This window comes from Papaver somniferum, chromosome 7 (genome assembly GCF_003573695.1).
Source record: "Papaver somniferum cultivar HN1 chromosome 7, ASM357369v1, whole genome shotgun sequence".
Taxonomy (NCBI): domain Eukaryota; kingdom Viridiplantae; phylum Streptophyta; class Magnoliopsida; order Ranunculales; family Papaveraceae; genus Papaver; species Papaver somniferum.
Genome location: NC_039364.1, coordinates 987,263 through 1,010,965, shown reverse-complemented (window position 1 = coordinate 1,010,965; position 23,703 = coordinate 987,263). Strand labels below are relative to the sequence as shown.

The 23,703-nt window shown below is 35.5% G+C and overlaps 4 protein-coding genes across 4 annotated transcripts; 1 reads left to right on the top strand and 3 right to left on the bottom strand.

Moving 5' to 3' along the window:
• The first annotated feature begins 832 nt into the window (after positions 1-832).
• LOC113294138 (subtilisin-like protease SBT5.3) lies at positions 833-4,614 on the top strand. The gene is made up of 11 exons (XM_026542557.1): positions 833-922; positions 1,035-1,126; positions 1,270-1,367; positions 1,447-1,599; positions 1,696-1,807; positions 1,894-2,437; positions 2,528-2,622; positions 2,716-2,955; positions 3,091-3,208; positions 3,312-3,510; positions 3,837-4,614. The coding sequence occupies exons 1-11, from the start codon at positions 836-838 to the stop codon at positions 4,382-4,384; spliced, it is 2,286 nt and encodes a 761-aa protein (XP_026398342.1). The 5' UTR covers positions 833-835; the 3' UTR covers positions 4,385-4,614.
• A 12,611-nt stretch (positions 4,615-17,225) lies between these two features.
• Positions 17,226-18,781, bottom strand: LOC113292606 (ATP-dependent DNA helicase PIF6-like). The gene is made up of 2 exons (XM_026541488.1): positions 18,695-18,781; positions 17,226-18,593 (listed from the first exon to the last, which is right to left on the bottom strand). Exons 1-2 carry the CDS (start codon positions 18,779-18,781, stop codon positions 17,226-17,228), a joined length of 1,455 nt encoding a protein of 484 aa, XP_026397273.1.
• A 59-nt stretch (positions 18,782-18,840) lies between these two features.
• On the bottom strand, positions 18,841-20,565 carry LOC113292602 (probable serine/threonine-protein kinase CA_C1728). Its single transcript, XM_026541485.1, has 3 exons — positions 20,331-20,565; positions 20,097-20,237; positions 18,841-19,400 (listed from the first exon to the last, which is right to left on the bottom strand). Exons 1-3 carry the CDS (start codon positions 20,563-20,565, stop codon positions 18,841-18,843), a joined length of 936 nt encoding a protein of 311 aa, XP_026397270.1.
• Positions 19,915-23,501, bottom strand: LOC113292600 (MDIS1-interacting receptor like kinase 2-like). Its single transcript, XM_026541482.1, has 3 exons — positions 23,190-23,501; positions 20,331-22,482; positions 19,915-20,237 (listed from the first exon to the last, which is right to left on the bottom strand). The coding sequence occupies exons 1-2, from the start codon at positions 23,499-23,501 to the stop codon at positions 20,644-20,646; spliced, it is 2,151 nt and encodes a 716-aa protein (XP_026397267.1). The 3' UTR covers positions 19,915-20,237; positions 20,331-20,643.
• Positions 23,502-23,703: the final 202 nt, after the last annotated feature.

Here is a 23,703-nt window from a genome sequence, read left to right as displayed (position 1 = left end):
CCAATCATACATTGCCAAGTGTCCTCACCTAAATATTGTCACATCATGGATTTCAAATTGAATTTGGTTTCATTTTTTATTTTTTTTCTATTCTTTGTAAAACCAGTCATACGTTGTCAAGTGTCCTCACTAAAACGCTCGCTTCACAAAATTCAAATACGGTCTATTTCGGTCAACAGGAAACGAGAATTTCCTCACCGTTCAATGTGTGAGCTTTATTTGTCTAGGCCTTTAGATCTTTAGATGTATGTATCTCAAATGTCTTGTGCCTGTCGTCCCCTTATAAGTTCTGTTAATGGTGTATTTTTTCCCTTTTTCTTCTTCTTCTTTTGATATTAGGTTAACTATAATGTAACGGTCTGGCGACTGATCACTTTGACTAGAACAACTAATGGGTTAATTACCTAAGCAATAAATTGGACAAACTTAAGATACAAATACTAAAATTTTCAAACTAAAAATGATAAAAAGAACAAAGAGCTATTTCTCAGATGGAATATTTGTATAGAAACCTAATTGGCCGACCGAGCAAAATATAATACATAAGAGTTATTGGTTAATTCTATGATATGGTATAAGTAAGAGAGAGAGATTGCAAAGCAACAATTTGACTTAGTGTTGCTGAAGGCATTGATTGGTTAATCGTTGATGATGTAATAGTCACAAGAATTCCAAACACTTTGCACCGTAATGACTACGCTGCTGGCTTAACGTATTTGGTATCTCTGTCATACCACGTACGTTGAAGGTCACAGTGGCTTGAAAAGTTCAGATATTCAAGCTATAAATAAGATGCATGTTTCTGATTGACATATCATTTCCAAAAATCAAGATCATGGAAAAGTACATTACTATAATTCTCCTTACTCTTTTTTTCTTCTGCAGACATGCTGTGGCAAATGAAGCTGTATCCACAACCAAGGTACTATTTATATGTATAACCTGTGAACTCATGGATATTTTCCAAACATGAATTTGATTGGGTCAAATAAACAGAATTAAATATTGTATGTTTTCTTTTGTAAAACGTGCAGCACTACATAGTGTACATGGGAGAACACTCTTACTCCGACTCAAATTCAGTAACATCATCGAACCATGATTTGCTTGCATCAATTATCGGAAGGTACGTTAATACTTTGTCATTCAATCCGAAACAAAAATGAGAAACAATCTAGCTTTTTCTAATTTACCGGAAGGTACGTTAATACTTTGTGATGTTTAATGCTAATGAAAAACAATCTACTTTTTTCTAAAAATCATTATTAGTATCCGTGAAGCTGAAGAAGCGACAGTTTACCACTATCATAAGAGCTTTCGAGGCTTCTCAGCCAAACTCATGCCAGAACAAGCACAAAAGCTTCGCGGTAAGCTCGATTCTAGTCTGCATATCTCTATTATACAAAACAGAATCATTGACATTGTTTACATTATTTTGAATTACAGAAACAGAATCAGTCATTTCAGTTTTTGAAAGTAAAGCTTATGAACTACATACTACTCATTCCTGGGAATTCCTCCTCCATGATTTTCCGCAAGATAATAAATCAATCGAAATAGAATCGAAATCGGATGTGATCGTTGGTGTTTTTGATACAGGTAAGGACTACAAAGTATATTATTTGAGTCCTTGAAAATTAAGTCTATCTTTTTCTTGAGGGAGTGAATTTTTTTTTTATTATTATTTTATTTTAGGAATTTGGCCCGAGTCGGAAAGCTTTAATGATAAGGGACTAGGGCCTATTCCGGAGAGATTTAAAGGAAAATGTGTTGCTGGAGATCTGAATAATAACTTTACCTGCAACAGGTAATTATTGTTAATCGAATAGTCGTTATCGAAATATATTTTGACTTCTGTATTTGAAGTTACTTTTTGTGCATCTAATTGTACAGGAAAATAATTGGTGCTCAGTTTTACAAAGATGGATATGAAGCACAACGAGGATTACTTGACCCTCGCACTGTCTACCTATCACCTCGTGATAGCAATGGCCATGGAACTCATACTGCATCAACAATTGCTGGATCAGTGGTCAATAATGTGAGTTTATTCGGTATGGCTAGTGGTACCGCGAGAGGTGGCATGCCGAATGCCAGACTTGCTATATATAAAGTATGTTGGCCGGGACCTGGCGGATGTACTGATGCAGACATTCTTTCCGCTTATGATGATGCCATTCATGATGGAGTCGATATTATTTCAGAGTCTCTAGGGTATACTCCAGAAGTTGGAATCGAAAATCTCTTCACTGACGTGAACTCAATTGGCTCTTTTCACGCATTTCAGAAAGGAATTCTTGTCTCTGCATCCGCAGGGAATACCGGAACTCTTAGTACTGTAGCAAATGGTGCTCCTTGGATTTTTACAGTTGCTGCTAGCACTATCAATCGAGAATTTAACTCCTACGTTCATCTTGGAAATTCTACGATTTTGAAAGTAAGTTTCAAACATTTTTATCATAAACATTATATCAATATTACTCGTGGAATTCTGAAACAATCTAAAAGAGAACTTCAAAATTTCCAGGGTTCATCGATAAACCCACTAAAGATGGATAAACATTACGGTATTGTATTTGCAACTGATGTCCCTGCTTTTGGTGTTCAAGCGGAAACTGCTGGGTATGTTTTTTCATTGACATAAAATGTTGATATCTCAATATATTTTTGGCTTTTTGTTTCTTTCTAACATCCATCTTTATGTGTTTGCTTAAGTTATTGCTACCCCAACACTCTTGATCATAAATTGATTAAGGGGAAGATAGTGGTGTGTTCTTCGTCCATGAATGATCCTAGAACTTTAAAAAGCCAGGTCGTAGAAGATGGTGGTGGTGTTGGGATGATCCTTATTGATCCGTTTTATGGAAATGATATTGGCTTTGAGCATGGCATTCCAACTGCTAGACTTGAAGCAAAAGAAATAGAAATACTACAAAAACACTTAAAAATTAACAAGTAAGTTCTTAATTAGATCTTATCGATTTAAAAAAAAGAAGTTCTTAAATCGTAAGTTACATGATTCAAGATGCTCAAAGTTAGTTCTTGAACAAAGTTGATACTGGGGTGCGTAAATTTATCTTCTGTAAACAGGAATGCAACTGCAATAATATACCCAACAACAACAGAAGTTAGCAACATCATTGCAGCACCAAAGATGGCTTTCTTTTCTTCAATGGGACCAAATATTATCGCTCCAGACGTTATCAAAGTACTGTAGATATTTACAAATAATAAACGCCTGAATGACATCAATGAAACAGAGAAAATTAACTTGCTTTCTTTCTAAATGTTCAAGTTTTTTTCTGGTGCAGCCAGATATTACAGCACCTGGTGTGAACATATTGGCAGCATGGTCTCCAGCAGCACCAACACAATTCGGTTCGGTTAACTATAGGTTTGACTCAGGAACATCAATGTCCTGCCCACATGCTACGGGGGTTGCTGCTATTATAAAAAGTCACCGCCCTACTTGGAGTCCAGCAGCTATAAAATCAGCCATAATGACAACAGGCTAGTATATATTCACGTTAAAGATCACATCACAGTTGTTTAATGGTTAGCTTGAGACCTGTAAAAGTGACAGTAGAACCACTAGACTTGCCTCTATAACAAGTTTATGAAGTTTCGAATAGCTAACTATTTTAGTAAACCATTATATTCGTAGCTCTGATTAGAACATTTTGAACAAAGGTCTAAATTTGTCATTTTCGGTACCTCTTGGCTCCACCTGACATTTTTACTGACCCAAGCTTTATTTTGAACTAAACTTGCCAGATAGTCGATGAATTTTTCATCCTCCTGACGATTGTTTTTCTTCCAATTGTAATTATACACAGCTACTAGGACAATGCGTAATAATATGGAACTCATATCAAAAAATCCAAGTGGTTCTCCTGCAACACCATTCGACTATGGATCGGGACATATAAATCCTGCAGCAGCATTAGATCCTGGACTGATATACGATTACAATACCAGTGACATAATCGACTTCTTATGCAGTACTAGTGGTGCGTCAAAAATTTCAAATCTTGCAACTTGCAAAAAACCACCAATTCCTACGTATGATCTAAACTATCCATCAATTGGCGTTGCCAATTTTAGTGGGAATATATCGGTTTCACGAACAGTTACATACAACGGGGATGGCCCAGCAGAATTTACTGCCACTTGGGATACAATACCTGGCGTGAACGTCATTGTGGAACCGAGTGAACTTAAATTCAAAGAAGAGGGTGAGAAATTGTCGTTTAAGGTTCATTTTGTGCCCGAGAAGATAAGTTATGAGGGTTTGGTACTGTTTGGATCCATAACTTGGAGCTACGAAAACAAGTACAAAGTTACAAGTCCCATCGCGCTTAATATGGCTTCGGCAATCGCGTAAGTATAAGAAGTTAAACATCTCAGCTACAAGTGTACATCTACAACGGGATTAATGTGTGGTATGAGAAAAATGAGGCACTATATGTTGCTTACTCGAATAAAATAAATGCATTAGCATATTATTACATCATGACATATTGAAGTACTTTTCATATTGTAAATCGGGGATTAAAATTGCACTATATGTTGCTTACTCGAATTTAATAAATGCATTAGCATTTTATTACATCATGATATATTGAAGTACTTTTCTTATTGTTAACAAAACTAGTCATAATAATCCAAGGTTATCAAACTTGTGGTACAAAAACCGCACTCAAATGTTGAGATTCATTAAAACTCCATCGTAAACAAAATTAATACAAAAATCCCAAATTTTTAAAAATTGATACAAAAACCCCAAATTTAAATGTTGGTTTCATCAGATTTTATGATGAAACCAAAATAAAATTTGATGAAACCAACATTTAAATTTGGGATTTTTGTGTAAATTTTGTTTTGATGGGGTTTTTGTGTTACTTTTGTTTTGATGGGTTTTTTGTGGAAGGATGGTGACACCTCTGGAATTATAACTCACGGACCGTATTGTAAATCGAGAATTAAAATAATAATTCCTAGTCTATGTGGACGAAATCCCGTGGGAAATATGGGTACATATAGAACTTGTGGGACCCATGGTGGGTAATGCCCACCTATACGAATCCCTGGTGAGTCCTATGGGGCTGTTTCTATCGGGATTTTTCACGCTAGAAATCTTATGTCTACGTAGTATGGTTGGGGTTTTTTTAATGAAAGGAAGTATTGTTCAAAAACTAACTAACTGTGCTACAAAATATCCTTAGTGTGACACAAAGAAAGAGACGGAGAAAATATAGAAATAGGAATAATTGTTTTTAATGTGTGTATCAAGAAAGGAGAATACAATCTTTATTTGTATAGGCTAGACACAAGGGCATCTAAGTAAAATAAACGTGAAACCCCAGATATTCCCTAGATTACAACCTGTGCAATACACGTTGATAACACTCCCCCTGATAACCACTGTGAATAAGTCACAAAATATATCAGGAAAATCAAGAGAGAAAAAACTTGAAATGTGTGAGACTTAGAACAAGTGTATTGGTGTATCTCCATTGGTAAACAAATACCCAGTTTGTGATCGTCCTTTTTGTGGATCTGAAAGATAACCTGCATTTGCATACCCAATTAGTTTTGATTTAGATTCATAAGGGTTAAATAGACCTAAATCAATAGTGCTAGTAAGATAACATAATATGTGCTTGATTCAATTCCAGTGTCTTCGAGTTGGAGCAGAACTGTATCTAGCTAACAAATTAAAAGAAAATGCAATATCCGACCTTATGCAATTTGCAAGATACATAAGAGCACCAATCCCACTTAGATATGGCGCTTCCGGACCAAGAATTTCTTCATCATATTCTTTAGGTCGAAATGGGTCTTTATTCACATCAAGGGATCTCACAACCATGGGGGAACTCAGTGGATGTGCTTTGTCCATGTAAAATCGTTTTAAGATTTTCTTTGTGTAAGTAGATTGATGGACAAATATCCCATTTGAGACATGCTCAATTTGTAAAACAAGACAATACTTAGTTATACCAAGATCTTTCATCTCAAATTCCTTCTGCAAGTAAGAAGCAGTTTCAGTCAGTTCTTTTAGAGTTCCATCAAGATTTAGATCATAAACGTATACTGCAATAATAGCAAACCCAGCATTGGATTTCTTAATGAAAACACATGGGAAAATAGCATTATTAGTATATCCCTCTTTTGGTAAATATTCACTAAGGCGATTATACCACATTCTTCCGGATTTCTTTAGTCCATATAGAGATCTTTGAAATTTTATTAAGTATACAGTAAGATCTTTGGACTTGTCTGTTTCAGGCATACGAAATCCCTCGGGAAGTTTCATATAAATGTCACTATCAAGTGACCCATAAAGATAAGTTGTTACTACATCCATAAGCATTTCAAGCTTTTCTGAAGCTGCCAAACTAATAAGAAATCGAAATGTGATGGCATCTATCAATGGAGAATAAGTTTATTGATAATCAATACCTGGTCTTTATGAAACACCTTGTGCAACGAGTCGAGCTTTATATCTCACAATTTCATTTTTCTCGTTACGTTTCGTACGAACACCCATTTGTATCCGACAACTTTTACATTTTCTGGAGGTACAACAATTGGATCAAGAACTCCGCGTTTTACTAATGAGTTGTACTCTGCTTGGATTTCAACCTCCCACTTAGGACAATCTTTTCTATGACGACATTCTTCGATAGATTGTGGTCAGGATCATCAATATTTTCAATGACATCCAAAGCAACTGTAAAAGAAAATTTACTATCAGGAATAATTGTAATCCTATCCCAGTTTTTTCTTGTACCAACATAGTTTATAGAGATCTCATTGTTTTGAGGTACATGTGCCTCTTCAGGTGTATTAGTATTTGAATGATTAATCAATATTTCAGAGAAATGGCTTTTTCAAGAATACCAACTACTGATCTCTTTTTTCGCGGAACTAAATCCTTTGCATCAAGAGGTCTTTCACGCTTTAAGCGTATTGTGGACTGATTATCATGATGTCCTGGTGGGATACTTACTCTCGTAGGAGTATTTGGAGCAGGTATATGTGATTTTTTTACCTTACCTATATCAATAAATGCATCAGGCATTTGGTTTGAAATATTTGCAAATGTATGATTCTTTGAACCTCAAGTTCACATTGTTCGTTACGAGGACGAAAGTGGGCTAGTGCTGGTGTATTCCACAAAATTTGACGGCGTTCCTCAAGGTTTTGCTTATCTCCTCCTAAAGACGGGAAATTTGATTCATCAAATTGCCAATCAGCGAATCTTTCTTTAAAAAATCTCCTGTTTGAGGTTCTAAATACCGAATGATAGATGGAAAGTCATAGCCAACATATATACCAAGTCTACGTTTAGGACCCATTTTTGCTCTTTGTGGTGGAGCAATGGGAACATACACAGCATAACCAAAAGTTCGAAGACGAGAGATATTTGGTTTATTCCCATATACGAGTTGTACTAGTGAGTGTTTTTGATAGCTGGTTGGCCTTATACAGAACAGTGCTGCAACATGTAATATTGCATGACCATATGCTGAAAATGGCAAGTTAGACCTTAAGACTAAAGGTCAGACAATCAATTGTAAGCGCTTAATAAATGATTCAGCTAAGCCATTTTGAGTGCGCAGTGAGCAAGGAAGTGTTCGAAATCAATGCTAATTGACATGGAATAATCATTAAATATTTTAGAGGTAAATTCACCGGCATTATCAAGACGAATAGTTTTAATAGGAAAATTTGGAAACTGAGCTCATAGCTTAATAATTTGAGCAATAAGTCTTGCGAATGCAAAATTACGAGTCGAAAATAAGGAAACATGTGACCATCGTGTTGAAGCATCAATAAGAACCATTAAATAACGAAATGGTCTACACAAAGGGTGAATTGGTCCACATATATTACCTTGAATCCGTTGCAGAAAATTAGGTGATTCGATTCCAACTTTCATCAATGATGGCCTAATAATCATTTTTCCTTGATAGCAAGCGATGCATAGACAATCATTAAATGATAAGACTTTTTGTCGATTCAGAGGATGTCGATATGAGTTTCAATAACTCGACGCATCATATTTGATCAAGATGACCCAAACGGTCATACCAAAGTTCAAAAATATCGGGATCAAAAGTCTTAGGATGACTTACAACATCTGATTCTATTAGGATAGTGTGATATAATCCCGAAGACAGAGATGGAAGCTATTCTAGGACTTGTTTCTTACCTGAGATAATGGTAGTAATGCATATATACTCTTTGTTAGCGTCATTTTTTGTCTCATTATGATATCCATTAAGACGAATGTCTTTAAAACTCAACAAGTTGCGTTTAGATCTTGTTGAAAATATGGAATTTTGGGCATGGATTTTTGTACCATTAGGGAGAGTTATCAATGCTTTTCCATGTCCCTCAACAAGATTATAAGTCCCTGAAATTGTAGTCACATTGGCCGCATCTAACGTTAAATTGGAAAAAAAACCTTTTGCTACGAAAAATTGTGTGCGTTGTTGCGCCGTCAACAAGACATATATCTTCGTCACTTGTTTTCGTCTTTCCATTAGTAATATCCATATCCCCTTAGAAAAATAAAGACAATAATATAAGTTATAGAGAATAAATACTAAGAAAATAATTTCATTACTAAAGAGAATTTCTAATACATTAAAATCAACTGCCTAAAACAAAAAACAATCTCTACAAAATATGACGAAACATTGTCACTTATTCAAACCAAACTACTACTCAATCTACTAAAAAGAACTGATCTTAAAACAATAAACTCAGATATCCTTGAAGAAAGAATCCATGTCTTCAAACTCATTTCCATCATTCTTGAAGTCAGAAATATCAAGATGGGCAATATCCATAGGTATGTCATATTGGGAAAAATTGGTTTCAGCTTTCTTTTCCCTATCTTTAATAGACGCCTGATAAAGATCAACAAGGTGCCTTTCAGTACGACAAACATTTGTCCAGTGCCCTGGTGAACCACAATGGTGACAAACATATTCATGGTGCTTTAAATGGCTTTGCGAACTTTTTCCTTTGTGTTTTTGAAACACTTTTTTTCCCTTCTGATAATGGGAAATATTACCATCTTTCTTCTTGTTGTTGGACTTTTTAGGACCTAACCAACGTCAGTGTCCTTTTCCACGACTTTCAGTAGTATTGCCTTGACTTTATGTAGCATTCATCTGTGGAGCCACCATTGAACCTGTTGGGTGACTTTTTATGGTACTTTTGTAATAACTCATTATTCTACTGAGCTACTATAAGGAAAGAGATAAGCTCGGAATATTTCTGAAACTGCCTTTCACGATATTGTTGTTGAAGAAAAATGTTTGAAGCATGAAAGGTGGAGTAAGTCTTCTCCAAAAGATCAGCTTCAGTAATTGTTTCGTGGCATAGTTTTAAACGAGAGACAATTTGAAAAAAGTGCTGAATTGTATGCACTTACATTCTTGAAGTCTTGTAGGCGCAGATGCATCCACTCATACCTTGCACGAGGAAGAATCATTGTTTTCTGATGATCAAAACGATCTTTCAGCTCTGTCCACAAAGTGTACGGGTCTTTCACCGTAAGATATCAAATCCCCGTCAAAGTGATGACTGAGAAAAATCAAGTCTTTGGAGCGATCCTCAAGGGATTATTTGTTGTTGGGGTAATAGTGTTTTCCAAAGATTTGGCACTAAGATGCACTTCAGCGTCTAAAATCTATGACAAATTGTTCTTTCCAGTAATGTCAAGGACCATGAAGTCCTGGTTAGAGAATTTAGACACTGTTTGAGTATAAAATATTAAACGTGGTATAATAAATAATAAAATTAAATTAACGGTATAAAATAAATAATCATTGGTTAGACGGCATAGCCGGACATGACCAAAAAATATTTAACACACACTTCAAATATAAAGAAATACTGTTAATAAAATAATATAAAATTGATAACAGTACACAATAAAAAAATACATCACGAAACCAGAGGAACTAAAAAAACAAAACGATGTAAAATCAAAAACAAAAGAATATTGTGCTTTTCAATATTAGTGCTCTAATCGTTCCAAGTCAAAAGCTATAACAACTTCGTTCGACTTCATATGGCTGTAGCACGGTAGCATTAAAAATACAAAAGTGCTTGCAAGTTGGGAGTCTGCTATAGGTAAATAAATAATAATCTAATGATCTAATCATTGAATCATAAAGAGATTCATAAATATAAAGAGTACAGAGACTCACAAAAAAATCACAAAGAAAAGTGTTGAGATCTGTCACCTTCAGATGCCTAGCATCTGGTGTATGAGAGCAGCTCCAGTGGTGCTGAGTATAACCAAAGATCAAAAACCAAAAAAACGATCAAATTTGAGTTTGGTATGGTGTGTGACGTTACGGGTGGAAGATTAAATTTGATCGAGCGTACATTATACATTCGCCTAGTGTGGGGTGTGGGCTATACGTCCGCCTGATTGGGGAGACTTTGAAAAGAAAAAAAAAAGTGGGGCGGAGGTATAAATCCCGCCCCACTACAAATGTTTTGGAAAACAAAGAATGGGGTGGGGGTATAATGCCCGCCCCATACAAAATTAAAAAAAAAAATGGGGCGTAGACTTTACCTACGCATGGTGTGGAGCGTAGACTTTACGTACGGCTGGTGTGGGGCGTAGAATATATACCCGCCTGGTGGTGGGGCGGGGACTTTATGTACGCCTGGTGTGGGGCGTAGATTATATATCCGCCTGGTGGTGGGGCGTGAACTATACAACCGCTCGACTATATCTGGGTTTAGTCTTGGTCCCGGACCAAATATAATCTGGGATTTAGTCGATGGTCACGATTTAGTCGATAATACGTCCCTCTACGTCTCGTTAATTTACCAAATATTTGGGTTTACTCGCCCACTGTGGACGCTCTGAACATAGAAGAAAGCAAAGAAAAAATAAAATAATAAAGAAACGATTGATAAGTCATACAGTATCTACCAAACATAGTATACCGGTATAAGACTTTCACGGATTCCAATAATATTATTCTTGATCGTATTGTTTTATCTACAGAAGAGATAAACCAATAACGGTATAGAGATTATAAAAAAATAATAATAAATTGCTCAAATCAAATGAAGGAAAATAAATAAATAATAATAATTAGGTTTAGAAAAAAATATGTAATGCTCAGTTGTGGAGCTTCGTAGCTGACGTTGTTTGACACAAAAAAAGGGACACAGAAAATAGAGAAATAAGAAGAATTCTTATTAATGTGTGTATGAATAAAGGAGAATACAACCTTTATTTATATAGCCTAGGCACAAGGGATTCTAAGTAAAATAAACGTGAAACTCTAGATATTTCCTAGATTACAGCCCATGCAATAAACATTTATAACAATCATGTCGATTTATTATCCCTTATAATATTTTAGATTTCAAAATTAAATTACTAGAATAATTTTCATCAAAAGATTTATGCTTTTTCCCGCTCCATTTTGCTAATTTATACGCTTCTCAATTACCGTTCCGATTTACATATTTAATATTTACATTAGTATTATTATACAAAAGAGTTCAGAATCCTTCAAAATAGCTTCTATTCTCCGGTCACATGTTGATGGTTTGTTTTTCAAAAAATTTACTGCCTCCTTACAGTTTATCTGAATGTTATTTAGGTTCAACTTTTGCGCCCACTGGATCTCTCCTTGTATTTTTAAGCCTTCTGCTGCTGCTGGTCCTATTGTATGCCCTGAAAATTAACAAATAACGACTATTTTGTTATTCAACCAATATATCATCCCAATCCCATATGATCCATCTTCCATATCATAAGATTCATGTACATATATAATATCATGTTTGTATTCTGTAACAATCTCCTTTTTTGGTAATTTTCACATCTGGTTTTTGTTCTTTTATATATAGTCACTTCGGAATGTTTCTTCCAATCTTCTAAGAGAACTTGAATTTTTTAATGCACTAAATCGGATCCGGTTTCACCCTCTTAAACTTAACTTCAATCCTATGATTCCATATCTTCCGGCAAATAATACTAAAAATCTTTTTCTAATCCCATAAAGTAGGTGAGAACCAAGATTTAACCCAATTGAAGAAATCCCCGTTATATCTAGGCATTTGAAAACCAATAAAAAACCAAATAACTCTTGTGAAAATGCAAGCTGTAAATAGGTGATATGATGTTTCCGGTAGGTTTGTATTACACAACAGACACGAAGATTCCACATGTTCTAAAATTGCATTCATTTTATCTCTAGGAGGAAGTATATCAGTTACCATTATCCAAGTAAAAAGAGTAACTAAGGGAGTTTTTTTTCAATTTCTAAATATGTTTCCAAATGTTATCCCCATTGTTGTTTTCCTCATTAGACAAAATCTTATATGCCGACTTAGTCGAAAATTCCCCTTCCTTTGGGTTATTTAACAACCTCCGTGCCAACTTACTCAATAAATAAATATTAACATTATGTGGATTTTGAATCCGTAAGCCTCCGCACTATTTAGGTGTACCAATCCCATACCAAGCCTTAGGATAATAAGCCTTCATAGGGTTCTTCTTATTCCACCAAAAGTATCTTTGAATTTTGTCAAACGTTTCTAAAACATTGTTTGGAAACTCAAAATATTGCATCTAATAACATGGGTATGCAGATATAGTTGAGTTAATCAAAATTGTGCGCTCCGCTTGAGATAAAAGCTTGGTTCTATCCATGAAAGGTTTTGTAAGATTTCTCTAATGAAGGTTCAAAGTTTAAATCCCTTTGCCTGTTAAAAAACAGAGGTGTCCCCAGGTATTTTTCATCTTTCGAAATTCTCCGAACTTTTCACATTCTACCCAGTAAATTCATATGTTTATTGTGTACCTTTTTAATGTAAAACCCCCCCGATTTATGATAGTTTATATTATTCCCTGAAAATTTACTAAAAATATCCAAAATATGCATCAAATTTCTAACCTCTGAGATGAGATATAACTGGACAATTATTATTTAGCTGAATTCCTTAGGTTGTTCTGTTTTGCTCAGCATGCATGAGGAGTCCCGACAATCCTTCCAGAGATGTTATGAACAAATATGGAGACAATGGCTCTGTATGGACCAAATTCTCTGAACAGGAATACCAAGTGAATATGCGGGGGTACAACAACCGCACCTAACTATTTCGTTTGGCAATCTATATGGACCAAACTCTAATACGATTCGTGAGAGCACCAAGTTACTGAGCGCCATAAGAAAAAATATAAAAAAGATTTAAGTTTTTCCTAAAGAAGTTTGTAATTCTAATAGGTGGACTGATTGTTATGAGAATAACTTGGATGGTACCAACGACCAATATCCAAGTGTTAATCAAGTCATTATCCAACAAACAAGGTCGGACTGATGAATTGTGATTGAACTACGCACAACTTGTGATATTTCTAGTATATCATAAAAATATAATGCGAAAAATAAATAACACTGACACCAAAATTTTTGTTAACGAGGAAACTGTAAATGCAGAAAAACCCTTGGTCCTAGTCCAGAATTGAAAACTACATTGTATTAAGCCGCTACAGACTCTACCTACTACAAGTTAACTTCGGACTGGAATATAGTTGAGCCCTAGATAATCTAGGCTCTTGAATCTCGCAAGACCCTGAACACTTGATTCCCTTAGTTGATCTCACCCACAACTAAGAGTTGCTAGGACCCAAAGTCGATGACTGATAAACAAATTTTTCTCCGATATATATGTCCATCCTTTATTCTTTTTATTCCGTGTTTTGATTCAAAGATCAAGATGAGCATGAACTAACTAATAATCCGGTCTTACAACACCGGCTGCAGCCTAGAAAATTAGTCACCTCATAATGACTTATCCACATAGAGTAGAAGAAGTTATTGCGAAACTACAAAGTCTGAGACGAACAACTTTGTGATTTCTTGCATCTTACCTATCAGAGATAAATCTCGAGAAAACCTTAGAGAAGACTTAAATCAATACGATATTAAATATAAGATCAGGATAAGCAACTACAGAGTAAAATAGTGGTACCTGGATTCACGAATCCCTAATGAAGTCTTTAAGTCGTCAACCATAGTATGGTTTTTAAGAGAAGAGAAAACATGGGTTAATGGAGAATCGACTTTAGTATATTACTAGGACACGCAGAATGGGGATTAGTTTTCCCAATTGCTAGAGGCTCTTCTTATATAGTCTTTCAAATCAGGGTTACCTACAATCAATGCTAAGATAACTTAGTAACAAAGAAATTAATATTCACTGTTAGATGAACTCCTGATTTAAGAATCAAGCTAAGTCTGCTTAGAAATTAAGAAATCAATCTCCACCATTAGATGGTATTATCTTGATTCACACAAATGAAATATAGTTATTTAGATATGGTAACCGTACCTAAACATGTATAACGAGTTGGCTCAATTACAGTTAACCTAAGTTAGCCATATGCACACTTTCAATTTAGCCATATTCATGTAACACATCTAGATCAAATATGATATTTAATAAATTATGATAGACAATCAAATGAATCTAAATGTGTTTCAATAGATTTTTTGAAATGTTCACTATCTCATAGAAATATCCATGAACAATTTGAAGCAAAATCAGTTTGGTTTTTAATTGTACAATGTACTTATACAAGAACCAATTCATGAACATAATGCCACGGTTTTTAAAGTTAGTTCGCATACCTTAATTCATCAATGTTCTATGGACTTTAGTTTGCAAGCTGAGTTCACAAATGGATTTGAATTACCACTTCTCAGTTCGCACACTAGGTACGCATACTGTGTGTATCCAAACATTGGTAGTAGTTCTAAAACTCTTATTCAATCATTGAAAAATCCTTGGAAGTCGACAATGGTAATCTTACACATAACATTAACTTCAAGTTATTTTCAAGTGATTAATTGTTCAATACAAAACTTCCAGAATTAACATCAAATGACTGTCTCACTCAAATCATGCAAGATGTTCAAGGTAATTTTCACATGATCATCTTGACTAAATATTCAGTTTCCAACGAATAAATTATTTCCAACTAAACTTGTCAAGTAGACAATGAACTTAATCTAAGCTAAGAAAGCTTTCAGCTCGTATTTCTAGAAATAGATAAACGAGATAAACTCGTCTCAAAATTTCAAATGTGTAGAAACACAGTCTATATAGTTATACAACTTAGTCTCATTAGAAGATAGAATAGACTAGACTTCTGAGTGATAGATAAGTTTTATTCTCCACATACCTCTTTTTGATGAAGTTCCACAAAGATCTTCAGTAGATGTTCTTTTTCAAATGGTGAACGCCATGAAGTCTAATGCTCAAATACACATTATATCCTAATCCGACACATAGCTATAAGTAGACTAAAAATCAAGAATATAGTTTTGATCAACTAAACTTGACAACAAGCTTGAGATATCAACACTTGCGAGTTAGACCGAGCAATACTCCAACAATACTTGCGAGTTCTCCTCCTTTGTCAATTTTAGTGACAAAACTATCAATACAAATGGATTACAAAACTTACGGGTTCTCCCCTATATGTGAAATGCACAGGTTTTCTCGTAACTATATAATTTTCTAGCAGCGAATATACATACTTTTATATACATGGAGTGTTTAATTGTAACCCCATTCATAAATTTGGTATACTTAAGATATTAAAATATCTTAGTATCATTAAGAATGGTAGAAAATTTAGATGGTATAGGAACCGTAGATTAGTTTATCACAATAGATTAGTTTATCACAATAGATTCCTGTGAGTTTAGAACAGAGCCACAATGATTTAGGCCCCGTAAGTTGCATGCATGTATTTTCCTATGGGAAAATTAGACCAATGTTTGGCTTGAAAATTTAAAATCAAACAGTGATAACGCACCACCAAAACCTACGCCTCAAATGTTTGTTTTTTTTTTATCAGAAAAGAAGATATATTAAGGGAAAAGAATATACAGAAGGCTACCATAGGTAGACATAAAAGAAAAAGAAAAAATTTAGAAGAACAAAATACAGATTACATAAAAAGATTTTCCTAGTCATTGAGCACTGGACTAGAGAAGTTTAGGTGAACTCTTTTCCCAGTTGCATTTGCCCAAAGTAAAATCAAAGTTTTCGCCTCTGTACCTAGATCATCATCAGTTCTGAAGCTTGCTGTCAAAGGTGCGACTGTTGCGTTCCTTCCATAAACTCCAGAAAATGGCCGTAGGAATTAGGCTCCAAATGAAGTTCCCATTGAAAGAAAAGTCTGTACTATGCCAGCAGTGAGCTAGCGACATTACAGTCCTTGGAGTGACCCAAGCACAGCACGAACTAGGAAGCAAAATAGACCAAACCCTGGAAGAAACTCTACAATGTTAAAATAGATGATCTTGCGTCTCTGCATTATCACCACAAAAAGTGCAATAGTTATCGATCTGAATTCCTTTGCGCAGAAGTACATCCTTCGTATTTAATTTACCATGAATCAAACTCCATACAAAGAAGTTAATCTTTGGAGGTATTGCTGATTTTCATATGAAGCGAATTGGAAAATTATCTATTCATGTAGTCTCCACCAGTTTCGAATAAAGAGAACTAACTGAGAATACTCCCGAAGAATGCAAAACCCATCTCCTAGTATCTGGCAAACCAGTTATACATGTTGCCTACCCCTCTAATGTCACATGTTTCCGCTACACAGTTATACATTTTTTCGATTTCCAGTTTAATTGAGGAATGACCACCACTCACACTCATATAGATACACTGTCTGCAGTGAAAATAATTCAAAATATTAAAAAAAAAAAACAGAACACAATGAACGCTCTCCAAATAGTTCTCAGATTTTGTCTACGGAAGCGGTGGAACTGGGAAGACTTTTCCACTAATATCTCCAAAGTTAATCTAATCAGCTAAGTTGTAGATCTTCAAACTGAATAGATCAGACATAAAAAACATGAACTGAATCCAAACGTGGTGTATGAAAATCAGAACCAAAATCTACATAACAGTTTTTAACCGATCTCCATATCCATCATGCGCATCCCAAAAGAATTGCGGAAATTTCTATAGTTAAGAAAATATTGCTTCCAGTCCACAAAGCTCGATTAAAAATGTTAAAAAAAAAAAAAAACTGTACAATCCCAAATGAAAAAACCAGTGAAAGTTTTCAAAACAAAAAAAATATATACCGAAAATACCCGAAGGGTAAAGCCAAGATGCAAAACTAATAATTATTTTTAAAGTGTTAATGCATCTTGGGTAAGATACGGTATATTCTGGTCATACTTCAGATTGTTGAAAATTTCTTGATAGACTATGTTCCTCATTCGTCCTTCTGGTTCGCCCTCCCTCTTCTTTATGGCTATTTTTAGCCCTTGTCGACTAGTAGTTCTCGACACTGCAACATACAGCTGACCATGAGATAAAACAGGCTCATCCGAATAAATTCCAACATTCGGCAAACTCTGACCCTGACTCTTGTTCACCGTCATTGCAAAGCACACTTTTAGTGGATACTGTCTCCTGCGCAGAATGAATGGATGATCTGTCTCCGATAAAGTCATCACTATTCTCGGCATCAAAACTGTCCTTCCAGCGTCCTTTCCCGTCACCACAACTGCCTGAATTACATTCTTTCCAACTTCTTTAACGACCACCCTAATACCATTGCACAAATCTTCTGCCTGGTCAATGTTTCTGAGAAGCATTATAGGAACACCAACCTTTAAGAACAGATTATGGCTTGGCAATCCCGACACCTCCATTTCATTCAAAAATTCTTTCGGATAGAATACCACAGCTTCCTGGTAGTTATATGATTCTGGATCGATGGAATCAGCACTTAATAGTTCATACTCGTATCTGCGTATCATTGCTAGCACATGATCGTTTATCTCCTTTACACTTTTATTTGTTGGTGCTAATATACTCCTATTTTTCAGATATTCATGGACGTGCATGTTTGCAAGTAGATCTGAGTACATAGTTTCAACCATCTTATGCAGATGATCTTGTTCACATTCTATCAAAAGATCATCTGGAATTTGTATCCAGCTCTTCTCCTCTGATTCATTAATTGCAATAGCAGGTATCCTACCATTTCCAACATCAAGAACCCACTTGGCAAATTCTTTAATTTTCTGTTGCTCAACAGCATCTGCGTCAGTGTTAATTAATCGCATATTTCTACTAAGCTCATAAATCTTAAATTTCTCCCACAGTGGCGACCTGCTTATTGATGCATCTACTATCTGTTCTCTTGACCCTTTAGTAACCACCGGCAATATTTTCCTAAAGTCACCGCCCAACACAAGAGTTTTACCACCGAACGGGGGTGTATTAGCAACATTACCATCCGTTATCATTATATTAATCATAGTTTTATTAACTGCTTCAAATGCATGTCGATGCACCATCGGAGCTTCATCCCAAATAATTAGATCTGTCTTTTTGAGTAACATGGCAAGTTCTTGTTGCTTAATCACATTACAACTCGAAGTCTCGTTTGGTTTAAGTGGAATTTTGAACCTGGAGTGAGCTGTACGACCTCCTGGAAGCAATAAAGATGCTATACCTGCAAAGGTACAATAATTGATAAGATACACCTGATGATCAACAAAGGAATTAGACATAAATCTATTTTCATCCAATCAGAACTGTAAAATTAAAACCAAAGAGTATGATATTAACAAAATATTTATGGTACCATGATGGTTTGGAAAAGGATAGCATACCGAAGATGGTGACGACGATGCAAATTAATTTTGAAGCTTCTACTATCGCCATACGCCATTCATTGTCGTCTTAGAGCAAACGGCGTGCAATGCAAGCCTCCTTGATAGTCTCGCATATCTATCCGTTGAAGGTTAAAATGTCCCCATACGACTGCGGTCCTTTTACAATGTTCAAAAGTATGCGCAGATAATATCTTTCTCCGCAAGCAGGACTAACGTAGTAAACACCACCGATTTTGGATCCCCGTTGCCTTTCCCACCATTCCTTTTTCTTTTTACACCAAATGAAATCCTTTGGAAAATCCACGTACGTGAGATCTCTTGCCTTAGGATATTTTGTATTGGCTTCAAACCAACAAAGAAATTTTGTTGCATTAGGATCGACCTTCTTCATCGCAACTTTTAGGTCCTTTTTACCATTGTAGTAAATGTACTGTTCACCTTTTAAATGAAAAGGAAGCCTCTCAACACTTGGGTTCCTAAATTGGATAGGGAAATTGAGAACTCTCCACGATGACTCTGAACCCGAAACATATCGACAATCAAGGTATGTGTCCACTTCATCTGTTATAGGTCCTTCGTCTTCTTTGTCGGAATACTGGTCTTTGTTCTTCCTACCCTTTTTTCTTCCTCTCCGTTTCTTTGCTTGACCATCTTTACCACTACTCTGCGTCACATCTACAGTGTTCCAGACGATGGCCTTGGCCGAGCATTTGCATTGTTGTTTTGTGGATGCACTGTACTTGTCTCCATCGATGTTTGTTTAGGCTTTGATGTCTGCAATACAGCAGTTACTCGATCACTTCTTTTGTGGATGTACTTATATAGGTATTTAATACTCATGCCACGACTGTTACAACCTTCCACATTGATATGAGCATCATGCAGTATAACCAAGGCTCTATTGTGTGGTACAACCCATGAGTTAAATAAAATACAAAATTTGCTACCATCAAGATCAAATTAATAGTTTCATGTACCTCTTGTTATAAAGTTATAGTTTAATATTAAATACAATGTATTAAAAAAAAATTGGTACCATGAAGAAATTAATAGTTTCACGTACGTACACTCGTATTTTAAAGTTATAGTTTAATATTAATACTGACATCACACACACTAAAACCTATTCTGACATGAGTAGGTCTGTTAAAGTAATAGCTTCAAAGGACTTCGGCAAAGATGTGCTGCTTAGAGTTGATGATGATAGTTGTGCTGATATTTCTTCCATGGTTGGACGAGTAAGTGGATCTCCACGTAAACATGAAAATCCAACTTTCGCAATACACATTATTTCCTTCTGAACAACATCTGGTGGTGTTTCAATGCACTGATCCAAAATGTCTCATAATTTTGTGTTTTGCCCGACATTACTCGCAGATGAAGATTGCAAAAGAATTTGCGAGATTAATGTGATGAGTTCAGATGGATGCCCTCCCATTAGTACTTCAAATATGACCACCCCAAAGCTATAAATATCGCCCTTTTCTGTCACCTTCATTGTATATGCAAGCTCTGTAACAACACAAATAATGTAAATTTACTAGCTAATAATGGGAAATGGTACAACAACAACAAAAAATTGGTTCTACTAAGCGGATTAAATACCTGGAGCAACATATCCATAGGTTCCTGCAAGTGAAGTCCAATTGGATGAATCTGGCTTCAAAATCCTCGCGGTACCAAAATCAGAAACACGAGCTTCATACTCAGAATCCAATAAAATATTGTTGCTAGATATGTCCCTGTGAACTATTGCAGGAATGCAATCATGGTGCATGTAAGCAATTGCAGTAGTTGTTCTTTTGATGAATCTCACCCTCTTTATCCAATCGAACCCCATTGAACGTTCCCCATCACATAAAACATTTTTCAAACTTCCCCTTTCCACAAACTCATAGACCAAAAATGATATCCTCCTTTATACATTAGAACAAAAACCAAATAGTTTCACAATGTTTCGATGTCGGATTTCTGTCAATGCTTGAACTTCACTTTCAAATGACTTAAGATCAGATATCTCAAAATCTTCATCTGACGAGTGAAGTTTCTTCACAGCAACAACTTGACCTGTTGACAGCTCTGCTTTGTAAACGCTCCCATATCCTCCCGTTCCAATGCAGTATTTAGTATCAAAATCCTCGGTTGCTTCAATCATGTCTTCGAACACAATTTTTCCATCATAATTCCAAATCGAAAATAGATTTCTTCCAGTAATGGTTTTTCTTGCTGGATTCGAAGGCGCGTCATTTCTTACTGATCTTTTCCGAAAGCGAAACCAAATTCCAAAAAGTATAAATAAAAGAAACAACGAACCGAACAACGGAAGTAGTATTATCAACGCAAGTTTATTATCATTGCTGTCTTTTCTTCCAATAATAACAACCGAGGAATTACATGGTTTTAAACCTCTGGAATTATTACCACATAACCCTTTATTGTTCTTCAGTGCATCGGCTGGAGCATCCTTGAAGGCCTTGATATTTGGAATAGGACCACTCAACTCATTGTAAGAAATATTAACGGTGATCAAGCTAACCATTTGATCAAATGAAGATGGAATTGAGCCGGAAAGCCTGTTGTGGGATAAATTTAGTGTTTGCAGTTTGCTTAGTTTCCCGAAAGCTGATGGTATCTCTCCACTCAACTCATTGTAACTAAGATCTAACAAAATCTGTAGTGAATCCAAGTTTCTTATTTGGGGTGGGATGCTATCATTAAAATTGTTTGAGTTCAAATTCAAAGATAGTAACTTTGAACACTCCCCTAGTTGTTTGGGTATTGAACCGATGAGTTTATTGGTTGATAGATCGAGATGTTGTAGGTTGGATAACATTCCAATTGCAAAAGGAAACCTACTGTAAAGACGGTTATGACTCAAATCTAACATGATCAACGAAGACAGACTCAACAACTCCATAGGAATTTCCCCAATTAAGTTATTTGAATGAAGATAAAGTACCGTTAAAATCTTCAACTTTCCCATTTCAAATGGTATTGTACCAGTAATATTGTTCCGTGAGAAAGATAATCCTGTCAAATTTTGACAATCCCCCCAGTCTTTTGAGAGTTCACCGTACAACATTTTATTACTCGCACCAAATCTCTCCAAATGCGGATATACGTGAAATGCCTCTGTTATATTATCAACCAGTCCATTAACCTCAAGCTCCAGAACTCTAAGGCTGGTGCAATTTCTAAGGCTTCTTGGTATCCTACCCGTGAAATGGTTATATCCTACCGCAAACTTTTCAAGTGTTCCGCTTTGACAAACATTTTGGGGTAAAAAACCATTAAACTTGTTATCGTTCAAACACAACTTTTTCAATTGTGTTAGATTGTGGATTCCTATTGGTAATGAGCCACTTAGTTGATTATAAGAAAGATATAGATTATACAAAGTTTTCAAGTTACCCACAGAAGCAGGGATTGAACCAGAAAGGTTATTTGTTTGAAGGGAAAGAGTTTCCAACCTAGTCAGATTGGTTAAACAAGTTGGGATTGAGCCAGTGAGGTTATTTTCGTACAAACCTAAGAAGGTAAGAGAAATTAGCCTTCCTATATCTCGTGGTATGATGCCAGAAAAGTTATTTGTGTGAAGAGAAAGAGATTCCAACCTGGTCAGATTGGTTAAAGAATTGGGGATTGAACCACTGAGATTATTCTCGTACAAAGCTAAAAGGATAAGAGAGTTTAGCCTTTCCAAATCTTGAGGAATGATACCAGAAAGATGGTTATCCCTAGGGAAAGAATCTCCAGGCTAGTCAAATTGGTTAAAAAAGTCGGGATTGAACCATCGAGATTATTTTCGTACAAAGATAAGCTAGTAAGATTGGTTAAATTGCATATCGAAGTAGGGATTGAACCTCTGATACTGTTTGCGGACAAATCAAAGTCTGTTAGAGACTGTAACCTTCCTAAATCTTGAGGAATAATGCCAGAAAGTTGGTTATCATTTAGGTACAGTTCTTTTAGTCTAGTCAGATTGGTTAAAGAAGTGGGAATTGAACCACTGAGATTATTTTCGGGCAAAGCTAAGAGGGTAAGAAAACTCAGTCTTCCTATATTTCGAGGAATGATACTTGAGATTTGATTTCCATAAATTGATAATATACTCAATTTAGTCAAATTGCATATAGAAGTGGGGATTGAACCAGATAAATTGTTCATGTAAAAACTTAGAACAGTAAGAGAATGTAAATTCCCAATTTCTTGAGGGATGGATCCGTTGATTTGATTTTTAGAAATATCTAAGTATATCAGACTTGTGAGAGAGCCTATTTCTGGTGGGATATGTCCGGAAAATTTATTCATGGAAAGATCAAGATGGGTGAGTTTTGGAAGATTACTAATGTGGGAGGGAGTGGTCCCAAAGCGTTTGTTTTGGCTTAAATCAAGACTAACAAAGTTGGGGAAAGATGAGAAGTTGAAATTGTAGAGCGTACCTTGTAAACCCAAACCCGTTACCCTCAATTTCACAACACTTCCTTTGCTGTTACAAGTGATTCCGTACCACTTGCAAGGAGATGTTGTACTTGCAGTAGAATTCATCATCCAAGAAGAGAAGAGGGAATGATTTTGGTTCGCAAGGCTTGATGTCCATTCCAAAAGAGCATCTACTTCCTGTTGTACACCTACTACTTGATGAAAGTGTTGTTTATTATGAGCTGAAGAAAAAGAATAACCATACGCAACAAGGACAACACTGCAAGATGAAACTAACAGTATTACTAATAGTGCCAGTAAAGTATGAGTGGAAACTTTTACTCGTTGCGACATTTTTCAAGAACTAAGAGTTTTGGGTTTTAGGTGATGATTAAGTAATTAAAGTGGAAGGGTTCTTATAACAAGATATTGTTTTGTTTGATTCAGAAGACTTATTTAATTTCCAGTCAACTGAAAATAATTTTTTGGGTATATGCTTCATTTGGGTCTTATCTATTCAATTCTAAGAATTAATGGAAGGAGATAAGTAAATCCG